The following is a 21330-nucleotide window of genomic DNA, read 5'->3' as shown; positions in this document are numbered from 1 at the left end:
AAATTTGTTTTTGACTTGGTTGAGGAATTTATGAATTTATGGTATTTTGGATATTAAAAATATTATATAAAATAATTTTATATAAACTGTTTATTTAAATAGTAGTGAATATCTAATATTTTTTTAGAATTGTCAAAAGAACTTCTCAAAATCAATTGAAAGTTTTGTTTTTTTTTTTTTTTTCTTTTCATTATCACACATAGAAGAGTGAAAATTGCCACTAAACCGTCCACACAAAGACATTTGAAGGTGTTATTAATTCATATTTTTATCAACTTCCAAAAATCATTATTTATTTTTTCACATATATATTTTGACTTACTTTATCAAAATTTGCATATATTTATTTGATGTGTGATCCAAATATATATGCTACTCAAAAGCAAATAAGTAGTGTAGGCCATGTTCAATGGTTCAGCTGCCTAAGAAAATAGTGAATAGAGACAAAAATGTGAATCCCAGCTTTGGACCAACTGATCCCACTGCTGTGCTGCCTAATAGTGCTTTTCCCATATCGAAGTCCATAATTCAAATCACAGCCTTCTATATATTGCAATCTGCATACTCTTTATCTACTACTTTATTTCTTTGCTTTGTTCTCCTTTTTAAATGAGACAGTAATATTATATCATCGGTTAACTAAAAAATAGGACAAAAAATTTGGAATATATATACATACATACATACACGATTTTATTATAAAAATGATCAAATTCATTTTATAAAATAACTATTTAATATCGATATTATTTCAAAATGATCATTTTTATTTAAAGTTAAAAATCTATTCTATAAGCATGTTACATAATAAAGTATCTATTCTAAAGTAAAATTGATTTTTTCAAAATCATATTTTACAAAATGGATCTATTCATTTCATCCTTTCTTATAACAAACCCCTATATGATATATATTACATTAAGATGCACAGTAACTATTAATAGCTGCATATATTCACCACCGCTATATATATTCGGTAAGAGAAAAGGGCATCCACGTATTACCGTATCAGTTAGTGAGTACTTTTTAAACATTCAAAGAAGCGGATTGAAATGATTTCATGCTTTAAAAGGCCAAAAGGAACAGCATTCTTTTTTCCTGTGCCAAAAAAAAAAAAAACAAAAAAACAAAAAACAAACAGACAACTGGATTTCAAAAACAAGTGTGATATAGACAAGTGACATATTGTAGGCCTCAATGGAGGTGTAAAATTACTCCAGAGAACTGGGAAGTATGCTCTAATTAGGAACCTCTTTATTGAAAAGAATGGAATATATATGTGTCATATATGACTCATATCCCACTAATATCTGACTTCTTTCTTGTTAGTACGATACTTGATTGATTAACCTCTTCTACAAGAATCAAGATAACAAGGAAAAATGAGTTTAGCTATTATTAAATTAAACTTACACTGTTAAAAAGTGATTCTTAACTAAATATTGTTATCGACTAAGTGGTTGTTGCAACATTGTGGCTTAAGATGAGGAAGAACATTTTGGTTTGATGAATAATTCTATTATTCTGTATATTTTTTTGCGTGTACATATGTTGAAAAGGTGTGGTAGAAACTTTAATTTGAACATTCTTATTATTTCGTAGGATTGGTAGATTTGTAAAGATCTTCGTGACCACAAATAACCAAAAATCTTTGTAACCACAAATGACCCAAAAAAATAGAATTGTCAAAATCACTATGAAAGATCAAAAGAAGTTTTTGGTCTGCAATGTTTCCAGAAAATGGTAGATAGAAAAGCGTGAATCAAAAGGCTGGTTTTGAGAAAGAGATCGGGTGGGGTGGGTGGTCCTTGACGATATTTCTGAAGCTATGGAAGAAAATGGTACACTTTCGTTTCCTTTTTCTAAGTGTCGACACCATGAGCCCATTGATTTCCTCATTTATGGTTTAAAACCGTAAACTTCGTCTTCTTTGAACTTTTCCACCTTAACAAAAAATTCCATTCATTTTTTTCCTTAAAATATACACTAATTAAACCCCTATTCCAAGGTTGGTTTTTTCTAAGTTCCAAAAAATTAATTATTTCTATTATTATTATTTGCAACCTGTCAATGTTGATAATATTCATAGTGTTAGTCACGTGAAAGAAGGCACAGAAAAAGCATTCTATATATTCTGCCAAGTGCCATGTAATCATGAGGAATCAATCACATAGGAAACCATTCCACACCCTTCTCTTTTATGTCATTTTTATTTAACTGTATGCAATTTATTTTATTAATTATTAAATATTACTTCACATCCCACATCATATCATGCAACACTGCTTAATTAGAATATAACTATTATAAACCATTTTTAAGCTATGTCTAAAATGGCTTTTGAAATGTTGTTTATCGTTCTTAGGATCAAAACCAACCTCGCAATATATTTAAACAGTTTTTTTGTGAGAGTTTTAGATTTTCAGAAAAGCTTAGAATTTTAAGCTTTAGTTTAAAACTATAGCTGATAAATGTGGCTTCTTATAATTTTTTTTTTTTTTTTTAGTAATAATCAAAATTTATCAAACGTGAGTTACCACAAACAAAGTCTAATTTTTTGAAGCAACCATGATTTAACATAATATCCTATACATTTATCTCTTTATTGAATAGATCTAGAAGAATGAGGAGGAATTATTGCATCAACTTTATAACATTTAAGCTGTAGTTTTAGAATATATATCTATATATATATATATATTTATTTATATACTGCCACTTGGTGTTCTTGCTTTTGTATGCATTTTTTTATTATTTTTCTTTTTTTTAACAGAACAACAAGAGGACAAGATTCTTAGTAGCTCATGTACATGTTTGCAATTTATAAACAAAATACTAAGAAGTAAAATATTATATATATATATATATATATATTAAATTGTTTCCAAAACGACTAGAAAATGATGGGTCTTACTTGGACAACCAACGTGAATGAAGTTGGTTGCTTTGTTCAGAGGCTGACCACAGCCAAAATTGAATGATTGGACAAAATAAGACGAAGTCCATGTGGGTTGGGAATGGGACAGGGCCAATATTATTATTAGAACAACAACAACAACAATAACAATAATACTGCATAAAGGATAACGCTAACACTGCACATGCACATCATTAACTATGTAATATTATACTACAAAAACATAACCCCATGTAGAGATTATATATAGCCACCAGGGAATAAAAAAAAAAAAAACTCATTTAAATATGCAAAAAAGTGACATTTAAATAGAGAAGAAAAGAACAAATTTGCTAGTGGGTATTTGCTTAAAGGAAATGTACAAAAGGCTGCAACATAAAAATAAAAAGGTCGCAAAGAGGTCCACCATATTTCAGTGCTCCAAAAAGAGGACAACATGAAAAATGAATGGTTGTAGGTAAAGCGCCGCCGAGCTGTATCATTTTGAATGATGAAGAAGCAAATAATAATAATAATAATAATATAAAGTTTGGTGGAATTTGAATATACACGTTTAAGGTCTAGCAATGTCGTTCTTCAAAAGTAGTTACAATTTTGCCAAATTCCCTTTTCTGGTTTGGAATTCTGGATAAGTTTTGGATACATGTAATCCGCACTGTAAATCTTTTCAAAACTACTCCTGAGCTTGACAACTTTTGAGTAGTGGGTTAGGAACTCAAAACGTGAGAAAAAGTAAGTACCTTATTATCTTTCTTGGAACTAAGATTTTAATAAGAATTTACTTATAAATTTGCTACTACTTTTTTGCCCCCCCCTTCCCTTTTTTTTTTTTTTTTTTTCTTTCTTCGAATAAACTTGGAAAAGAGATCTAAAGTTTTATCATATATTATTACATTTTTAGATAGCATAGTGTTTATTTTTTAATCTTCAAAAATATTTTTTGAGAAATTACTATTTATTAAGAACTCTTTTAAAAAGCTGAAGCATTTTTTGAAAATTGCTAAACACTTTTAAAAGCATTACATAAACTTTTAAACTAACAAACAGCTTGGCATAAATAAATCATACGAAACAGGATGCTATTGTAAATAAATAAACAAATAAACAATTGTAAACCAAATTATTAAATTGGATTGGATTGGCGTCTTCATCCGTCTTTGGCTACATTAACTGAAGTTTTCAAAGATGGCAGCTAATTAATTGAATTATTATTCAATGAAAAAATCCACGGGAACTACACACTTTGACAGTGTTTTAGCTTTTACCTACCACACGCCAGTGGACAACCACCACGTGTCAACTGAGATTTATAGAGAGTGAATGGATCTGGACCCCTAAGCAAAGCACACGCCTTAAAACCATAGTGGGTTGCCAGATCATGAATGTTCCCCCTTTTTTTTTTTTTTTTTTTTCTCAATTTGCCTTTCATTATTATAATCAGTGATTGGTGATAATGATTGAAGTAGTGGTAAGATTTTAAGATAAACATTTTTATATTCGTGGCAGAATATAATTTACTTTTTCTCTAAACTTTTGCTGGCTTTGCCAAATCATGTTTATTCCACATGCTCTAAATATGCACTAACAAAGTTTGTGATAAACTTGGTCTCACTAACCTTAAAACTTTATCAAATTATTTTGTTTTTATAAAATTTTAAAATAAATTATGTGTTATTGTTTCATTTGTTCGTTTTTTTTTTTTCCCCATTTTTTGTAAGAACCAAATTTACCCATATTATTTTGTATTTATTGAAAGTTTTATATGTATATATATATTTTTTTTGATAAATTTAATTAGTTTTGGTGGTATTAATTTGGAATAATATCCTGACAACCCAGAAGAACAGAATCACTTCTAACTAAATGAAAGTAGTAATTAAGACGTTTCTTTTATGTTAAAAAAACAAAAAAACAAAGAAATATACTGACGTTCAAGGCAAGTATTATTTTACCAACAGAGAAAAAGAGAGAGAGAGAGAAGAAGAAGAAGAAGAAGAATAAGAAAATTTAAGTTCAAGGCAAGTATTATTTCGTTGTTATTAAAAAAAAAGTATTATTTTGTTATGGTAGCATATGATTTATAAAATATAAGATTAAGAGATAATTTCACTCAAAAGGAATAATAAAGAGATTGTATTATCTATTAATTACCAAATAAAGGAGGGGAAAAAAGGGAATACATCGAATTTTACTCATAATTTGCTTTATAAATTCCCAAGAAACAAGTAGTATAATAATTATTTTCTCCAAAAAAAAAAAACAAAAGTATTATAATAATTATGAGAAATCGCTTTGTTTTTTCCTTTTTCTTTTTTGGTTTCTGCTTTTATTTTGAATAGGAGTTAGAATCCTTTCTGTTCCCAACCATCCATACAAAAATACATATACATACAAAAATAAATGTCAAACGAAATTTGACTTATAAGAGAAAATACCATAGTCAACATTTAATAATCTTCTAGTACTGTTTATGTAATGAATATCGTTTTGTTTCAAAAAAAAAAAAATGTAATCTTGTAGAAAGAGAAATATTTAAAACTGTATTAATTAGATTTATACATTCTTTCCACACTTAATTTAAAAAAAAAATCAATAAGAAAAAAGGATTTATAATTATTTTTTTTAAGAAAAATATATGATGCACAATGAGAATTTGTGTCCTCAAAATGATGACATATATGAAGACACACTCCTATTAATTCTTACGTTGAAAAAATTGACAGCGTGACTTTCGGAGAGAGATAGAGAGAGAGAGTGATAATAAATAATTAAATATATAAATTAACATATATATAATAGTTAACATATATATATATATATATATAAATATAGGTCAGATTCTGGTCCCGTTTGTGATTATGTTATAATTATTCAGCGAACTTTATAAAATTTAAATAATGAACAAATAAGTCTCCTATGGAGCTGAAAAGGATATAGGCTGACAAAGATTGTGATGATGGAGATAGTTGCTCAATTCAATTTTTATTTTATTAATATAAGAAGAATCAGACCAAGCGACCCAAATACCCACTCTTATGTGTAAAGCACTGCTTCTTCCTCGTCACCACCCTCAAACAGCCACGTGCTTCTTTCTTCATGATTTTTCACACAGGTATTATGCTCTTTTGAACTGCAAAAATAAAGTTTCTTTTCTTTCTGTTCGTTTTCCTTTTTTATGGCTTTTTTTTATTGGGTTTAAAATTCAATTCTCATCCACATTATCCGACTTCCCACTATGAATAATAATCATAATTACATTCCTTCTCGTCATAGTTCTTATCGTCAAGGGTGTTTTGTATGCAGGTTCCAGAGACAATACATAAATCTGTCCTCCAAGGCAGGGTATAAAATATTTGTTCTGAATGGTTGAGATATAATCTGAACAGGGTTTTGTGCTTTTTCTACAGATTTTAGTTATGGAGTCAGCCTCCATGAACATCTGCTTGGAAATTGTTAACATTGTATTTTCTGTAGTATTAGTGGTGTGGATTTTGGTAGACATTGCCAGAGGAAGTAATATCAACGAAAACGTTAGAAGTAGAGGATTTAGAGAACGTGGAGATTTTTCAGTGCTCACTATTGTTGCAAATTCCATAATCTCGGTTTTGTATTTGGGTTTTGGCTTTTATGAATATTGGAATTACAGAATTGTCAATTCCAAATCTTTATTCTCAGCCTTAACTTGGGTCTTAGCAGCTGTAGTTGCAGTGTTTTCCAAATGTAGAATCCAAAAGTGGCCTTGGGTCCTCATATTTTGGTGGGTCTTTTCCAGCATTCTTGGTTTACTGTACGTGTTCCTTTATCTTACCATTAACTATTTCAAATCCATAGAGATACCGGATTTTCTTCCACAAGCTAGTATAGTGGATTTTGCTTCTTTTCCTTTGTCACTTTTGCTTTGTATGAATCTTCTTGGTTATGTCAAAAATCACAACGATCTTCAAGACCCATTACTTCAAAAAGAGGATGAATGTCTTTCTGGTGATTCTGATGTTTTCACATATGCTGGAATCTGGAGCAAAGTTACATTCCAATGGTTGAATCCACTTTTCAAAACCGGTCGAATGCAAAAACTTGAATTGCCTCATATACCTTGTGTCCCTCAGTCTGAAAGGGCAGATAATGCTGCAACTTTGCTTGAAGAATCACTTAGGAAGAAGAAAAATGAAGACTCTTCCTTGCCAAAAGCCATACTTCTTGCTGTGTGGAATTCATTGGCCATAAATGCTGTTTTTGCAGGTAGCTTTACATATGTTATGATGGTCAAATCTTTTTGTACTTTTTCTGTTATGCAGTTTTTACATACTGCAGTTCAATTTTGTAGGGATAAATACTGCTGCATCATACACGGGTCCTTTTCTTGTCACAAATTTTGTGAACTACTTGCTGGAAAAAAGTGATAGCTCAAGCATCTGGTATGGTCTAATTCTTGCATTCATCTTCTTCTTCGCAAAAACATTGGAATCATTAACTCAAAGGCAATGGTACTTTGGTGCTCGCCGGATTGGACTAAGAGTACAGGCAGCTCTAACCGTAATGATTTTCAAGAAGTCTATGTCGATCAAGTACTCTAGCCCAAGCAATGGGAAAATTATAAATTTAATCAACGTGGATGTAGACAGGATTGGAGATTGCTGCTGGTACATCCATGGTGTTTGGTTGCTTCCAGTTCAGGTCTTTCTGGCTTTGGTTATCCTTTATAGGAATCTAGGTGCTGCCCCTTCCTTTGCTGCTCTTCTTACTACGGTTCTTGTGATGGTATGCAACACTCCTCTGGCCAATATGCAAGAAAGTCTTCACTCCAAGATCATGGATGCAAAGGACGTAAGAATCAAGATGACATCTGAGACTCTGAAGAGCATGAGAGTTTTAAAGCTGCATTCATGGGAACCCAGATTCTTGAAGAAACTCCTCGAACTTAGAGAAACCGAGAGAAGCTGGCTGAAGAGGTACCTCTATACATGCTCAGCTGTAGCCTTTCTCTTTTGGGCTTCACCAACGTTGGTTTCAGTTGTCACTTTCAGTGTTTGCATTCTATTGCATACTCCATTAACAGCAGGCACAGTCCTTTCAGCTTTAGCAACATTTCGAATTCTTCAAGAGCCTATCTACAATCTACCTGAGCTTATTTCCATGATTACTCAAACAAAGGTCTCAATCGATCGTGTCCAGGAATTCATCAAGGAAGATAGAAAGAAGCAGACAGCTGATCATACTTCAAAGGTTTCTAATATTGTGATTGAAATTGAGAAGGGGGAATACACTTGGGAAACAAGTGATCTGAATTCAAAGAAACCTGTACTCAAAATTACCGAGAAGTTGAGTATAATGAAAGGGTACAAGGTTGCAGTTTGTGGCTCAGTTGGTTCTGGAAAATCAAGCTTACTTTGCAGCATACTTGGTGAGATTCCTAGAATTTCTGGGGCAGGTATCAAGGTTTATGGTACAAAAGCTTATGTTCCTCAAAGTGCTTGGATTCAAACTGGTACCATAAGGGAAAATGTGCTGTTTGGCCAAAAAATGGACGAAGCTTATTATGAGGATGTCTTGGAAGGTTGTGCTTTAGACAAGGATATCAAGATGTGGGTAGATGGAGATTTGAGTGTGGTGGGAGAGAGAGGGATGAACTTAAGTGGAGGACAAAAGCAGAGAATTCAACTTGCAAGGGCTGTCTATAGTGATTCAGACGTTTACTTCCTTGATGACCCCTTCAGTGCTGTTGATGCGCATACGGGAACACATTTGTTCAAGGCAAGAAAAACATTCCTTATTTATCCTTTTTTTTCCCTTTTAAGTTTTCAGTTCATGTAAGGTTCTGTTATTAGATGATATAATCAGAAATTGGAATGTTTTTGCAGAAATGTCTCTTGCAACTATTGTCCCAGAAGACTGTTGTTTATGCTACCCATCAACTGGAATTTTTAGAAGCAGCAGACCTTGTTTTGGTGAGTTATTGAACTTTTGACCATGTTTCTTAGTTTGAGTAACAATACTAGTGGTTATTTTTTGTTGAAATATAACTTTTGATAGGTAATGAAGGACGGACGAATTGTCCAATCAGGAAAGTATGAGGATCTGATTGGAGATCCAAGTGGTGAACTAGTTAGTCAAATGGCTGCTCATAGAAAATCACTAAGCCAAGTTAACACATGCCAAGAAGATGATTCCCGTGTTCGTGCACCCCATCACATAAATCAAATAGAAGTTGTAGAAGACAGGTTTAGAGAGCCTTTTGCCAATGGCAAACTTCTGGAGAAAACTCAAGAAGAAGAAGCTGAAACTGGTCGAGTGAAATGGAGGGTGTACTCAACCTTTATCACTTCTGCTTATGGAGGTGCCCTTGTTCCAGTCATCCTTCTCTGCCAAGTTTTCTTTCAGGGACTACAGATGGGAAGCAATTACTGGCTTGCTTGGGCAACAGAGAAGGAAGGCAGGGTCAGCAATGAGCTGTTAATAGGGATGTTTATACTGTTATCTGGTGGGAGCTCAATTTTCATATTGGGAAGGGCAGTGGTTCTGGCAACTATTGCCATTGAAACTGCTCAATGTCTATTCCACAGAATGATCACATCAATTTTCCGGGCACCCATTTCGTTCTTTGATTCAACACCTTCAAGCCGAATCCTCAGTAGGGTAAGTGTTTTCATTACTCGCATGCCCTTTGTTTTTCTTTTTAAGCTTGTATTCCAGTACTTGATTTTCTTTCTTTTTTTATTTTTAAATAAAATACTTGCAGTCGTCTACCGATCAAAGCACAGTAGATACAGACATTCCATATAGATTAGCTGGATTGGCCTTTGCAGTTATTCAGCTCTTAAGCATCGTCGTCCTTATGTCTCTAGTGGCCTGGCAAATCTTCCTTCTTTTCCTTGCTGTTCTTGCAATCTCAGTATGGTATCAGGTAAGAATACCAACTCCTACGTTTTCTTTTTTATTCTTTTAACAGAATTGTTATTCCTAGATTAGAGGGAGATCTACAGCACAATTGCATGATATAACTACAAGCACAACAGAATAAGATAAAGATATTATTTAGATTCTTTTCAGGGAGAGACATCGTAACTAAAGCTATAGCCATTTAATCATTTATGTGTTCTAACTTAATTTTTGCAGGCTTATTACATTACCACTGCCAGGGAGCTAGCCAGGATGGTTGGAATTCGGAAGTCTCCTATACTCCATCACTTTTCCGAATCAATCACAGGCGCAGCAACAATTCGTTGTTTCAATCAAGAAAACCGATTCTTGATGAAAATTCTGAGCATGATAGATGACTATTCTCGAGTAGCCTTTCACAACGCTGCAACAATGGAATGGTTGTCAGTTCGGATCAATTTTCTTTTTAACCTTGTCTTCTTTCTTGTTTTGATCATCTTGGTGAGCCTGCCCCGGTCATCCATTGACCCTAGTAAGCACATACCATTTCCTGTCTAATATTAAGCCAGCAACTAATAGGAAATATGAACACTGATTTGTGCTCAGGATTTAGACAATTCAACTTTGCTTCAACCGATTCACTATTGATACTTCTTAGAAGTCCATCTTGACCCAGTGGACTGATTGATCTTATTTCAGGTTTGGCAGGACTTGCAGCAACCTATGGTTTGAATCTTAATGTTCTCCAGGCATGGGTTATATGGAATCTGTGCAACGTTGAAAATAAAATGATATCGGTCGAGAGAATTCTTCAATTCACAAATATTCCAAGTGAGGCACCTCTAGTGATTGAAACATGTAGGCCAGACCCTGAATGGCCAACAGATGGAAGGATTGAACTGGAAAACCTTCATGTCCAATACAATCCTGATCTCCCAATGGTTCTCAAAGGGATCACTTGTACATTCCCTGGAGAGAAAAAAATTGGTATTGTGGGCCGGACAGGGAGTGGAAAGTCCACCTTAATCCAAGCTCTATTCAGAGTTGTGGAGCCTTCAGGAGGACAGATTCTTATTGATGGAGTTGACATTTCTAAAATAGGTTTGCAGGATTTAAGGTCAAGGTTGAGCATTATACCCCAAGACCCAACTTTATTTCAGGGAACAATGAGGACCAATCTGGACCCTTTGCAACAGCACTCAGATCAAGAAATCTGGGAGGTTTGTATCAAAAAGCTCTCTTGAAAATAATCATTTTAATCTACTTCTACTGAAATTTCTAATCATTCCAGGTTCTTAACAAGTGTCGGCTGGCAGAGATAATAAGGCAGGACAGAAGACTTCTTGATGTGCCTGGTATGAAATTCAACTTAAAGAAGTCCATTGTCTTCTCTCATTTACTAGAGCAATCTTGCTCATTGTGAAATATGTGTTATGCTGCAGTTGCCGAAGATGGAGAAAATTGGAGCGTTGGACAAAGGCAGCTTGTTTGCCTGGCCAGAGTGCTTCTAAAGAGAAGAAGAATCCTCGTTTTGGATGAGGCCACGGCTTCTATTGATACAGCAACAGACAATGTGATTCAGGAGACGATAAGAGAAGAGACATGTGGATGCACCGTTATTACTGTGGCTCATCGGATTCCCACCGTTATTGACAATGACTTGGTTTTGGTTCTTGATGAAGGTAAGACTTAGAAAACCCTGCATAAAATAAAAGTTTTTGCTTCTTGAATCTTGATAATTACTAAACTCATACTGAAACATGGAGTAAATGATAAAAACAGGCTTTGCTGGTTGTTTTAAACCCTTGTAATGCTTTTGTGATGTAGTTTTAGCTTTTGATGCTGACATTTTTGAGTCATGCAGGCAAGATTTTAGAGTATGACTCCCCAGCTAGGTTACTTGAGGATAGTTCTTCATCATTCTCGAAGTTGGTGGCAGAATTCTCGAGGAGATCATCCAGGAGAAACTACCATAAGGCCTCCTCCTGAGCACCAGTACAGATTGTGCATGAAGCTTTATTCCCCCATTCCCAAGTGAGATTGATGAGAAACATATATCAGCAAATATAAGGAACTAGGACACTTGATAATTGACAAAAAAGGAAAAAAAAAGAGCTCTAACACTAGTACAGTAAATATTTCAGGAATCTAATCTAAGTTTGTGTTGAAAGCACGACAGTCATAAATTATAACTCAAAATTGTAATTCTTCTCATACAAACAGCTGCTATAAGTGATTTTTGGTCTGCAGGAACCATCTGAAGCAATAAATTAGTCTTGAAAATTGCAAGAGTTACTCTGAGCTTTATGAAATCAAATACCATCTTAATTACATTCATTGTTAAGATATATATATATATTTATTATATATATATATATATAGTTGAAGGAAAATATGCTATAGGCGTCGTCTGCCTGACTATATGTTAAGTACAATCTTGACTTGAGGGAAGAAAAAGTATAATTATTATTTCGTTTTGAATGTAAAATTAATTTGTTTGAATAATTAGAATCTGTTATCTTGTACCAACTGCACAGTTAATTGTGACAGGGGAAAAAGGCATAACGCAACCTATGGGAATGTGGCATAGCTGTGACCGGTACCTTACTACTCAAGACAGGATAAACTAAAAAAAATAAATAAATAAATAAAACTAACTTTTGGAAGAAGTCAATTTATCAAGGCAACGGTATAGTGTGGATTTTGCAAAGACAAAATTTCCTTGGAAAGTAGATGAAAAATTCGATATGAAGACAGAAACCAGAAAGCAGATGAGCCGTGTGTGAGACCACCAACCAATATGATAAGCGAAGTTCATCAATTGGAAAACAGTAGGAGAGCAAAATTGTAGAGCAGTAAATTTGGAAGCTTATTACTGGCTGCTTCTCTAAATTTACACTACAAATTTGGAACCTTGCAGGCTTTGTATGTGGCATCAAATCAATATGTTCTTTTGATCAAGATATTTGAAAAAGAGAGTAAAAAATATATATATATTTTCCAGTTACTGTTACCCTAGACTAAATTCTTCACAGGAATATTGTTGCAGACAAAGATTAATCAAAAGGTTGCAATGCAACTTGTACAGGCATTCAACAAGAAATAATCAAATCGCAAATGTGAACTTTATTAGTTGTTCATGCATCACAACCAGACAACTTTGCAAGTTGCAATAACAAAATAATTCCCATCACCTTTTCAAATAAACAATACTTTTCTCTCCTACTTTTCTCCAGATACTCAGCAAGCCGAAAACTAATTTCAAATAATCAAATTTTCCAATAACAAGTTCGAAGATCTTAGCATTTGTTCTTTTAGTTTGGATCTGAGAAGAAATTGTTGATAGATGGCATGATCTGGGGAGGCCTGTTGCGAAGAAACTTCCTGAGACCATGTTCTGCGTATTTCTCACCCTCTTTGTGATTATCAAGAACTCCAGCAGCTCTGTTCTCTTTAGTGACCCTGAATGATAATAGCCGTATAAAAGAGATTAAGATTTCCATTGACAAACTACTTAATAACTGAAATTGAAAATTCATTAAGCTTTTCTTCTTTTCTTTTTGTTTTTTAAATGCAAATTTCAATTTGGTAAAAGGGTTGCACAAGATCATCGAAATACCTCACTTCAGGGTTGGTGGTGATATTTCTAACAAGTTGCATCCCGCAAATGCCAACAGCAACACCAACTGAGGCGAAGAGGGGATAGACCTATACCCAATAATAAACAAGAAAAGCTCCATGAGAGAGTGCAAGAAAATATGAAACTTTTAAGCAGATTAATCTTCCAAAATGAGAAACAAGTTAAAAAAAAAAAAAAAAAAAAAAAAAGATTCATGGTTCTCTGTTAGAAAATATGTCATGCAATTCATAAGCAATGATAAAAAGCTAAATCTAACAAGGCATAAGATTTTGAGGAAACTAAAACTAAATCTTAGATTCACGAAAAACTATTGCATGGTTAAAACTTGACGCTTCAAAATCTTTGTCACGTTTATTGGAGTACTTGCAAACCAAATTGTTGCAGATCCAAAACAGAATTTATATGCCAAAATAAACCATATTATAAGATCTAAGATCTGCATGCATAGATATCCCTAAAAAAAACATTCCTAATGGCTAATACATACAAAGCACTCTTTAACAAACCAAAATAAAAAAGCCCATTTTTTTTTGTTTGAAGTTTTCTATCATATTCACTCTGTTTCTTTTCATTCCATTAATCCAAACAAAATGCAAGAGAACCCCATTATTTAAAAGTAACAGTAAAAGAAAACCCATAAAAAAAAAAAAAAAGGCAAATAAATACCTCGGGCCTAAGCCATCTGTTAACGGTAGCCATTAGAGATGCTGGAGAAACAAAAGAGGAGAAGAGTACAATCAAAAAGAAGAAGGACCCTTCTCCAAGAAAACCTCGACGGGCAAAGAGGGAAGAAAGCACAGAACAATGAAAAGTCTTTGAATTGAAAAAACAAGGCGAAAAAGTAAGGGTTTTATATCATAAAAGCCAAGCCGTTATTTTTTGACCCCGAAAACATAGAAATAGGTGTCTGTATGTGTACGGTAAGCGAGTTAAGAAAGGAAAAGCGTTTGGTTTTGACCAATGCCAACCCACCAATCACGTTTTTCAGATCTATTTATTTGTGTGGTTGGGACTCAACAAGAGCTCCTTTTTTTTTTTTTTTTTTGGGTGGCCTCCGAATATGGTGCGCTTTGCAACACCACTAATTATTTGGTTACTTCCTGAGCAAGAAATAAGAACAACAACCTGTATTCTAACCGATCTTATTAAAGTTTCTTTATTAAATTGTTGTTTGCCTAAGGAAAGAGAAAAAAAAGAAAATGAAACTTGTTTTGTTTATTTTTTGAATAAAAGTAAATCAAATAATGAAGATAATAATTTTAATAGTTAAGTATTTTTATTTATATTATAAAAATATAAATTCAAATTATGAAATAAAAAATAATTCATAATTTTCAAAAAAAAAAAATTAAAGTCAGGTAAATTATAAAAAAGTTTTTTTAATAATTAAATTTTGTGTCTTTTCTTCAGTCAAATTTTGTAAAAAGTTCATCAACAAATAGTACATGAATGATGTCGTTGTTATTGTAATATATTGTCTCAATGGACTGCCTTGTCTTTTTCCCATCACTTTTTGATTGATGGAATAGGAGAAAAATGACGTCGTGCCCCCTCCATCACTTACCTTTGCAGAGTTCTTCCGTTCATTTTTGTTTACAAGAGGCAAAAATGGCATACTATGATTTTTGACTACTCAAATGAGTTTTCCCCAATTTAATCTTTTCATTTTATTTTGTCCATATTTACCACTTCAAAATTCCTTCCACTCTAAAATTTTCCCTGGTTAAATGTTTGGAATTGTTTTTTTTTTTCCCCTCTTTTACCATGTAAAAAATTCAATTTCTTTCAATTTTTTTCCCAATTTAATCTTTTAAATTTTTCAATATTTAACACTAAACATAATTTTTTTTCTCTCAACACAATGATTAGTCTATTTTGATTTGACTCTTTTGGCTATTTTAAAATCCAATAAGTCATTTTTAGCACTTGTTAATATTTGAATGGAGTAAATTTGTAAAAGTAGATGGTCTAAAAATTATCTGATTCTAAAAGTTATTTGATTTTTTTTATAAATAAAATATAAAGTAAATAATAATAATAATAATTGAATGGATATATGATTAACTGAAAATATTCGCTTTTATTTTATAGAAGGCTTTTTAGAGTTGGGAAATGTATTTTATTAGAAAAGAAGAGTTTACATTCCAATGGGTACTCTTCATGTAGCGAAGGTGTATTAGTCCAAAAATCATCGGATTATTTTTTTTTTTTTAGACAAATAAAATATAATGTAAAAAAATAATAATAATAATATTTAAATGGATACATGATAAACTGAAAATAAACTGAAAATATTCGCTTTCATTTGATAAAAGGCTTTTTAGAGTTGGGAAATATAATCTATTAGTTTTCAAAAAAAATAAAAACAAAACAGCTGTTGACATTCCAATGTGTGCTCTGTATTTAGCCAGGGTGTCCCTTCACAGTTCACACCGCCCCTGGTTCCTTGGTAGTGCCAGCCTGGAATGCACCTACGATGGGTTAACTAGACACTTTCAAATTAATATATTTATTATGTTTCGCAACTGTAACATCGTGGTGTCGTGGTGTAGTTGGTTATCACGTCAGTCTAACACACTGAAGGTCTCCGGTTCGAGTCCGGGCGACGCCAGTTTGTTTCGAACTTTTATTCTCTTTTTGACTTTTCATTTTGCATTTTAAAACTATTTAAAATTTACGTTTGTTGACATGTTTGGGCATGACTTTCGCCGGTTTTCGGTTGGCCTTTTATTTGGAAACCATTTTCTATTTTTAATGTGTTTTTGACATTTTAGTAATGGCATTTTTGTAATTAATTTGGCTTTTGTTTAATCTTTTTTCTAAACCATTTATACTAAATTTTCTTCCCTTTTTTTTTTATCATGTTCTTAAATCATTAATAATTAAAAATTGACGGTTTTGACACATTTGGGGTTTGACTTCTTTTATTGTTTTAATATTTTGCCTAATAAATTTAACATTTTATTCTGTCTCTCAAAAAAAAATAAATAAATAAGATCTACTTATATGAAATGAGATCTGAAACAAATTTTAAAAACCAGTCAGTTTTGAGATTTGCATCATTATATTTGGTCAGTGTCCGTCTGCATCGTTCATACACATCTCAATATTAACATTTAAAAACACCATCACAAAGTTTTAATGTCAGATTTTCATGCACCTAAAAGCCAATCTAAACTGATTACTTCTGCCAGTCTTTCAGGCTATTTTATAATCATAACGGTCACATTTATATTCACACACCTAACTTGCATGTTTGATGCTGAGGAGGAAAAAACAAAAACAAAAAAGTTGATGTTTCACGCATGCCAAGTAGTTTTCCCATTAATTTAATCATTTTTTATTAAAAAAAAATGAAGAATTATGAGAAAAATATATATATTTTTATTTTTGGACTAAACAAGTTTGATCATTTAAAACTATATGCTTTATACTTATTAATCCTACCTTATTGTTAGCACGATTTTATAAATCATTATGGGCATGGCAGATTCCCAGGAGTGATGCCAAACTTCACGCTAAGAAAATAATAATAATAATAATAATAATAATAATAAAATGAAAGTTCGAGTGCCCTTCTTGTACCCCTTCATAAAATAAATAAATAGCTTTTTTTTTTTTAGCAGAATAATTAAAAAAAATAAAAAAGTTTTTAACAAAAGGAAAACAACAGTTCTAAGTCCAGAAGTCTGACAAGTTGATGAATAAAATATGCTACCAACCATCCACCAAGTTATCAAACATTTTTTAATATTTATATGTTGGGGTAAGACTTATAGGGTTTTTTTTTTTTTTTTTTATATAAATAATAACTATTTATAATTATATATTTGATGTTTTGTTTTGTAACTTACAGTTCGTGGCTAAAATTCAAAGTTCATATAATGTGGCATTTTCTATATTATGGAAATTTATTTCCATTCTATAATGTGTAGTTTAACAAAAATTGACTTTTAAAACTTCAGAAGTTTGAAACCAAAATAGTTGTTTTGAACATTATTAGTTCTAGAACAAACTCTTAACCAAAATAAACCTCAATATTAATGGTTTAATTTGATCAAAAGAGATAATTACATTATCAAATTAAAATCAAACAAACTTTAATCCATTTCCATCAACTTCAATCGTACTAATCCATATCCACTGTATTTATTTCTATCAAACTAATCAATAACAAAATTAATTGAAAAAGAAAAACACTTATATGTAAAAATGATAAATATCTTAGAAAACATCCAAGAGATATTATCTTCCAATTACTATCATCAAGCTAATTAAAAATATAAATATAAAATAAAATAAAACCCCTATATTAAGAAGAAAACTTGGATATATTCTTGAAAAAAGAATATTCTCTTAAGAGGCAAAAACCAAAAGGAAATGTTTTCTCTTCAAGTCAGGTAAAAACTGTTGACGATGTTACAGAAGAGTCTAGAACAAATTTTTTTTATTTTATTTTTAAAAATTTTTGACTTTTACCGAGCGGTCACAGTAGTCCAAGAAGCAGCTTGGCGTAAAAACTCCGATTGGCCTAGAGACCAAAGAATTATATAATTTTCTATTTTGACTTTTCTAAAACCCCAATTCAAAATTAACACGTCATTGTACCCACGGGATTTAACGACGAATATTCTTTCAATCATACCCACGCACGTTTATGGAAATTCAAATATACCCTTGCCATGCAAGGCAAGAGGGCAACATTGGAACCACAATTACTAGAAGAAAGTTGATTTCACACCCCGAATCCGAGCGTGAAATTAGATTTATATACAATACAATCACAATGTAAATAATAAATCAGCGGCTGACTCGAAGTTTAAGTTTATAATCTGCGGCTGAGAGTCACTTTTCGTTTTGCCCAAGGAAAAAAAAAAAAAAAAAAACTGCTCACGTGACCATGAAAACCCACCCACTGGTTTAGAGGCTCTTTATATAAGAAAACCCTGTGTTTATCACACATTGTCTCACACTAATCTCTTTGATTGCTCAGTCTCTCTTTGCTTTTATTCTTTATCCTCTCTCTGTTTATAATTTTTCTCATACTCTATCACCAGCTTTTCAATGGGTATTTATTTATTTTTCTCTTTTTTTTTCTTTTTTTTTTTTTGGTTTTTGTGTTTGTTTATCAATCTTAATGTTTCATTTCATTGTGCTTTGATGTTGGTTTTCATTTTGATTTTGTTTTTTTTGTGCTTTTTTTTAATTTTTGATTAACAGCTTCAGACAAGAAGATTAAGATCGGAATCAACGGTAAAATCCTGATTATAGATTTAAATATATATATATATATATATTGCTTTTATTATTATTATTATTATTATTTTGGTGTTTTTGACTCTGGTTTCTTCATTGTTGATTATATTAGAAGAAAAACGATTTGGTTTGAATTATCTTATAAGATTATGTACCGTTTTATGCTAAATGGTGTTGAAAATCAAATTGGAATGTGGTAGGATTTGGAAGAATCGGTCGTTTGGTTGCAAGGGTTGCTCTTCAGAGGAACGATGTTGAACTTGTTGCTGTTAACGATCCCTTTATCAACCCTGAGTACATGGTAACCAATACATACATCTATACACATACATGCATTTATACATATACATTAGTATTTGTAATCATTTTTGTATTTGTGATTGAGTTTTTATTAGGTTTGGTGATAATTAAATTTGTTAATGGGATTGTTTGCAGACTTACATGTTCAAGTACGACTCTGTCCATGGGCAATGGAAACACCATGACGTCAAGGTCAAGGACCCCAAAACCCTCCTCTTCGGACAGAAACCCGTCACTGTTTTCGGCTTCAGGTATAAATCTCTGTTTTCTGATAAACCCCCTTTGCAATGTGCGAGTTTTAATGTGGGGTTGATTTTGAATGCTTATTCTTTCTGTTTTTGAATGGTAAAGGAACCCTGAAGAGATCCCATGGGCTGAAGCCGGAGCTGAGTTCGTCGTTGAGTCAACTGGAGTTTTCACTGACAAAGAGAAGGCCGCTGCCCACTTGAAGGTTTTGCTCTAATTTCATTTTTATGATTCTGTATGTTGCTTTTGACAAATTATGACATTGATTGATGGATTGTGGTTTCTCTATTTATGTTGGAATTGATTGTATATAAAAGTTGTTCAAAGGAAAACAGATTCGATCCTTGTGATGCATTGTGGCATTCAATTACAGTTTAGTTTAATGCTTGAGTTTTTGATTGGTTGGTGAACAGGGTGGTGCTAAGAAGGTTGTCATCTCAGCCCCCAGCAAGGATGCTCCTATGTTTGTTATGGGTGTCAATGAGAAGGACTACAAGCCTGAACTTGACATTGTTTCCAATGCTAGCTGCACTACCAACTGCCTTGCTCCCTTGGCCAAGGTATTTTCACTTTCATTGAAGTATTTGCTAAATCTAATTGCAGAATTTATATGTGAGGTGGGGGTTTTATGTGTTTTATTTTTGGCTAATCTGTGTCTCTCTTTTAAATATTTCATAGGTTATCAATGATAGGTTCGGAATCGTTGAGGGTCTCATGACCACTGTGCACTCAATCACTGGTGAGTTGTTTAACTATGTCTACAAATCCTGATTTGTTTCTTTATGTTATTGAATAAGAGATGTGTGAATTGGAAAATTTTATAATGTTTTCTGTTCATATTTTGTGCTTCAGCCACACAGAAAACCGTTGATGGCCCATCAAGCAAGGACTGGAGGGGTGGAAGGGCTGCTTCCTTCAACATTATTCCCAGCAGCACTGGAGCTGCCAAGGTAAAACATACTAGTGTTTTGATTGTTTGACGATGATGTGGTTGAGGGATATTGGGATTGTGTTCCCTTTGGCTAACTTGTGGCCGTGGTCTAATTTCTTTGGTTAACATAGGCTGTTGGAAAGGTTCTGCCAGCTCTCAATGGTAAACTGACCGGAATGTCCTTCCGAGTCCCTACCGTGGATGTTTCAGTTGTTGACCTCACTGTCAAGCTTGAGAAGCCTGCAACCTATCAGCAGATCAAAGCTGCCATCAAGTGAGTTATATTATGGCATTCTGTTTTTGATTCATTATGCAAGCCTAGTATATATGGTTTCTATATATGAAAATGTTTATATGTTTCTGGTTTAACTTTTTTACTCTGGCAATGACACTAGGGAGGAGTCTGAAGGCAAGCTCAAGGGCATTTTGGGCTACACCGAGGATGATGTTGTATCTACAGGCTTTATTGGCGACAGCAGGTAAAAATAAAAAAAATTAAAATAAAAATCAGCTGTATAATTGTTCTCAATTTCTGATTCTAATTGTTGGTAGACAATTATATTTTAATGTTGTTGTTAGTTATGGATCCATTCATGAGGACTAATTCGATTTTGTGGTTATCTTGCAGGTCAAGCATTTTCGATGCCAAGGCTGGAATTGCATTGAATGAAAACTTTGTAAAACTTGTTTCGTGGTATGACAACGAATGGGGCTACAGGTAATTCTTTTCATTTCATTACCTTTAAAATTTTTTATTTTTATTTTTCCCCTTACTTGAAATTATGAACTCCCCCTTAACAATTATCTTTCTTTCATGGTTTTTGCAGTTCCCGTGTTATTGATTTGATCGTCCACATTGCTGGAACTGCTTGAAGCTAATAATACTTCATGAAGATTCAAGGCTTTGTTTTTCTTTAAATTTGGTTGAGTCTAGGGGTTAGTTTTGTATCCAAGTTTGGAAGTTTAAATAAGTACTTTTTTTGAGTCTTACCTTGGATCTGAGGATCTCTGATTTGATGATGTTCAATGTTGATGTATGGAGTTCCCTTTTTTGTCCTCTGTTTTGAAAGAAACATGAAATAGCATTTACGGTATTATAATTTTCAGATAAACCACAAGATGGTGTTTATATGAATGGATTACTTTTCTAGTTTTTCTATGCTA

General features: G+C 32.6%; 3 protein-coding genes and 1 non-coding gene across 7 annotated transcripts; 3 read left to right on the top strand and 1 right to left on the bottom strand.

Moving 5' to 3' along the window:
* Positions 1-5872: 5872 nt before the first annotated feature.
* Positions 5873-12796, top strand: LOC107428373 (putative ABC transporter C family member 15). Of its 4 annotated transcripts, XM_048462589.2 has the most exons (12): positions 5873-6029; positions 6221-7156; positions 7242-8668; positions 8776-8862; positions 8948-9550; positions 9654-9818; positions 10031-10325; positions 10493-11013; positions 11085-11148; positions 11236-11475; positions 11658-11827; positions 12344-12796. In XM_048462589.2, exons 2-11 carry the CDS (start codon positions 6334-6336, stop codon positions 11780-11782), a joined length of 4350 nt encoding a protein of 1449 aa, XP_048318546.2. In that variant the 5' UTR covers positions 5873-6029; positions 6221-6333; the 3' UTR covers positions 11783-11827; positions 12344-12796. The 4 variants fall into 4 exon arrangements, with proteins under 4 accessions (XP_048318546.2, XP_048318547.2, XP_015894385.3 ...); XM_048462590.2 differs by lacking the exon at positions 12344-12796 and having other exon boundaries at positions 8957-9550; positions 11658-12088; XM_016038899.4 differs by lacking the exon at positions 12344-12796 and having other exon boundaries at positions 11658-12088.
* Positions 12797-12896: 100 nt separating this feature from the next.
* LOC107428374 (uncharacterized) lies at positions 12897-14338 on the bottom strand. The gene is made up of 3 exons (XM_016038903.4): positions 14100-14338; positions 13413-13501; positions 12897-13255 (listed from the first exon to the last, which is right to left on the bottom strand). The coding sequence occupies exons 1-3, from the start codon at positions 14130-14132 to the stop codon at positions 13108-13110; spliced, it is 270 nt and encodes an 89-aa protein (XP_015894389.1). The 5' UTR covers positions 14133-14338; the 3' UTR covers positions 12897-13107.
* A 1632-nt stretch (positions 14339-15970) lies between these two features.
* On the top strand, positions 15971-16044 carry TRNAV-AAC (transfer RNA valine (anticodon AAC)). Its single transcript has one exon. It is a non-coding gene; the product is annotated as a tRNA-Val (tRNA).
* Positions 16045-18333: 2289 nt separating this feature from the next.
* Positions 18334-21330, top strand: LOC107428378 (glyceraldehyde-3-phosphate dehydrogenase, cytosolic). The gene is made up of 12 exons (XM_048463333.2): positions 18334-18501; positions 18654-18686; positions 18890-18990; positions 19125-19240; positions 19341-19440; positions 19649-19795; positions 19914-19974; positions 20088-20185; positions 20298-20440; positions 20562-20645; positions 20795-20884; positions 20994-21330. Exons 1-12 carry the CDS (start codon positions 18498-18500, stop codon positions 21037-21039), a joined length of 1023 nt encoding a protein of 340 aa, XP_048319290.2. The 5' UTR covers positions 18334-18497; the 3' UTR covers positions 21040-21330.

This window comes from Ziziphus jujuba, chromosome 12, assembly GCF_031755915.1.
Source record: "Ziziphus jujuba cultivar Dongzao chromosome 12, ASM3175591v1".
Lineage (NCBI taxonomy): Eukaryota > Viridiplantae > Streptophyta > Magnoliopsida > Rosales > Rhamnaceae > Ziziphus > Ziziphus jujuba.
Note: the sequence above shows the minus strand (reverse complement) of the source record. Positions and strands in the feature narration are given on the sequence as shown.

What these genes read in the sequence shown, in the direction of transcription:
- LOC107428373 (XM_048462589.2), top strand. Translation starts at nt 6,334, where the DNA reads ATGGAGTCAGCCTCCATGAACATCTGCTTGGAAATTGTTAACATTGTA. An exon ending in CAGATCAAGAAATCTGGGAG is followed by an intron (nt 11,014 to 11,084) that starts GTTTGTATCAAA and finishes TAATCATTCCAG; the next exon opens with GTTCTTAACAAGTGTCGGCT. An exon ending in GGTTTTGGTTCTTGATGAAG is followed by an intron (nt 11,476 to 11,657) that starts GTAAGACTTAGA and finishes TGAGTCATGCAG; the next exon opens with GCAAGATTTTAGAGTATGAC.
- LOC107428374 (XM_016038903.4), bottom strand. Translation starts at nt 14,132, where the DNA reads ATGGCTACCGTTAACAGATGGCTTAGGCCCGAG. An exon ending in ACAGATGGCTTAGGCCCGAG is followed by an intron (nt 13,502 to 14,099) that starts GTATTTATTTGC and finishes TATTGGGTATAG; the next exon opens with GTCTATCCCCTCTTCGCCTC. An exon ending in ACCACCAACCCTGAAGTGAG is followed by an intron (nt 13,256 to 13,412) that starts GTATTTCGATGA and finishes ATTATCATTCAG; the next exon opens with GGTCACTAAAGAGAACAGAG.
- LOC107428378 (XM_048463333.2), top strand. An exon ending in GATTAAGATCGGAATCAACG is followed by an intron (nt 18,687 to 18,889) that starts GTAAAATCCTGA and finishes GGAATGTGGTAG; the next exon opens with GATTTGGAAGAATCGGTCGT. An exon ending in CACTGTGCACTCAATCACTG is followed by an intron (nt 19,975 to 20,087) that starts GTGAGTTGTTTA and finishes TTTGTGCTTCAG; the next exon opens with CCACACAGAAAACCGTTGAT.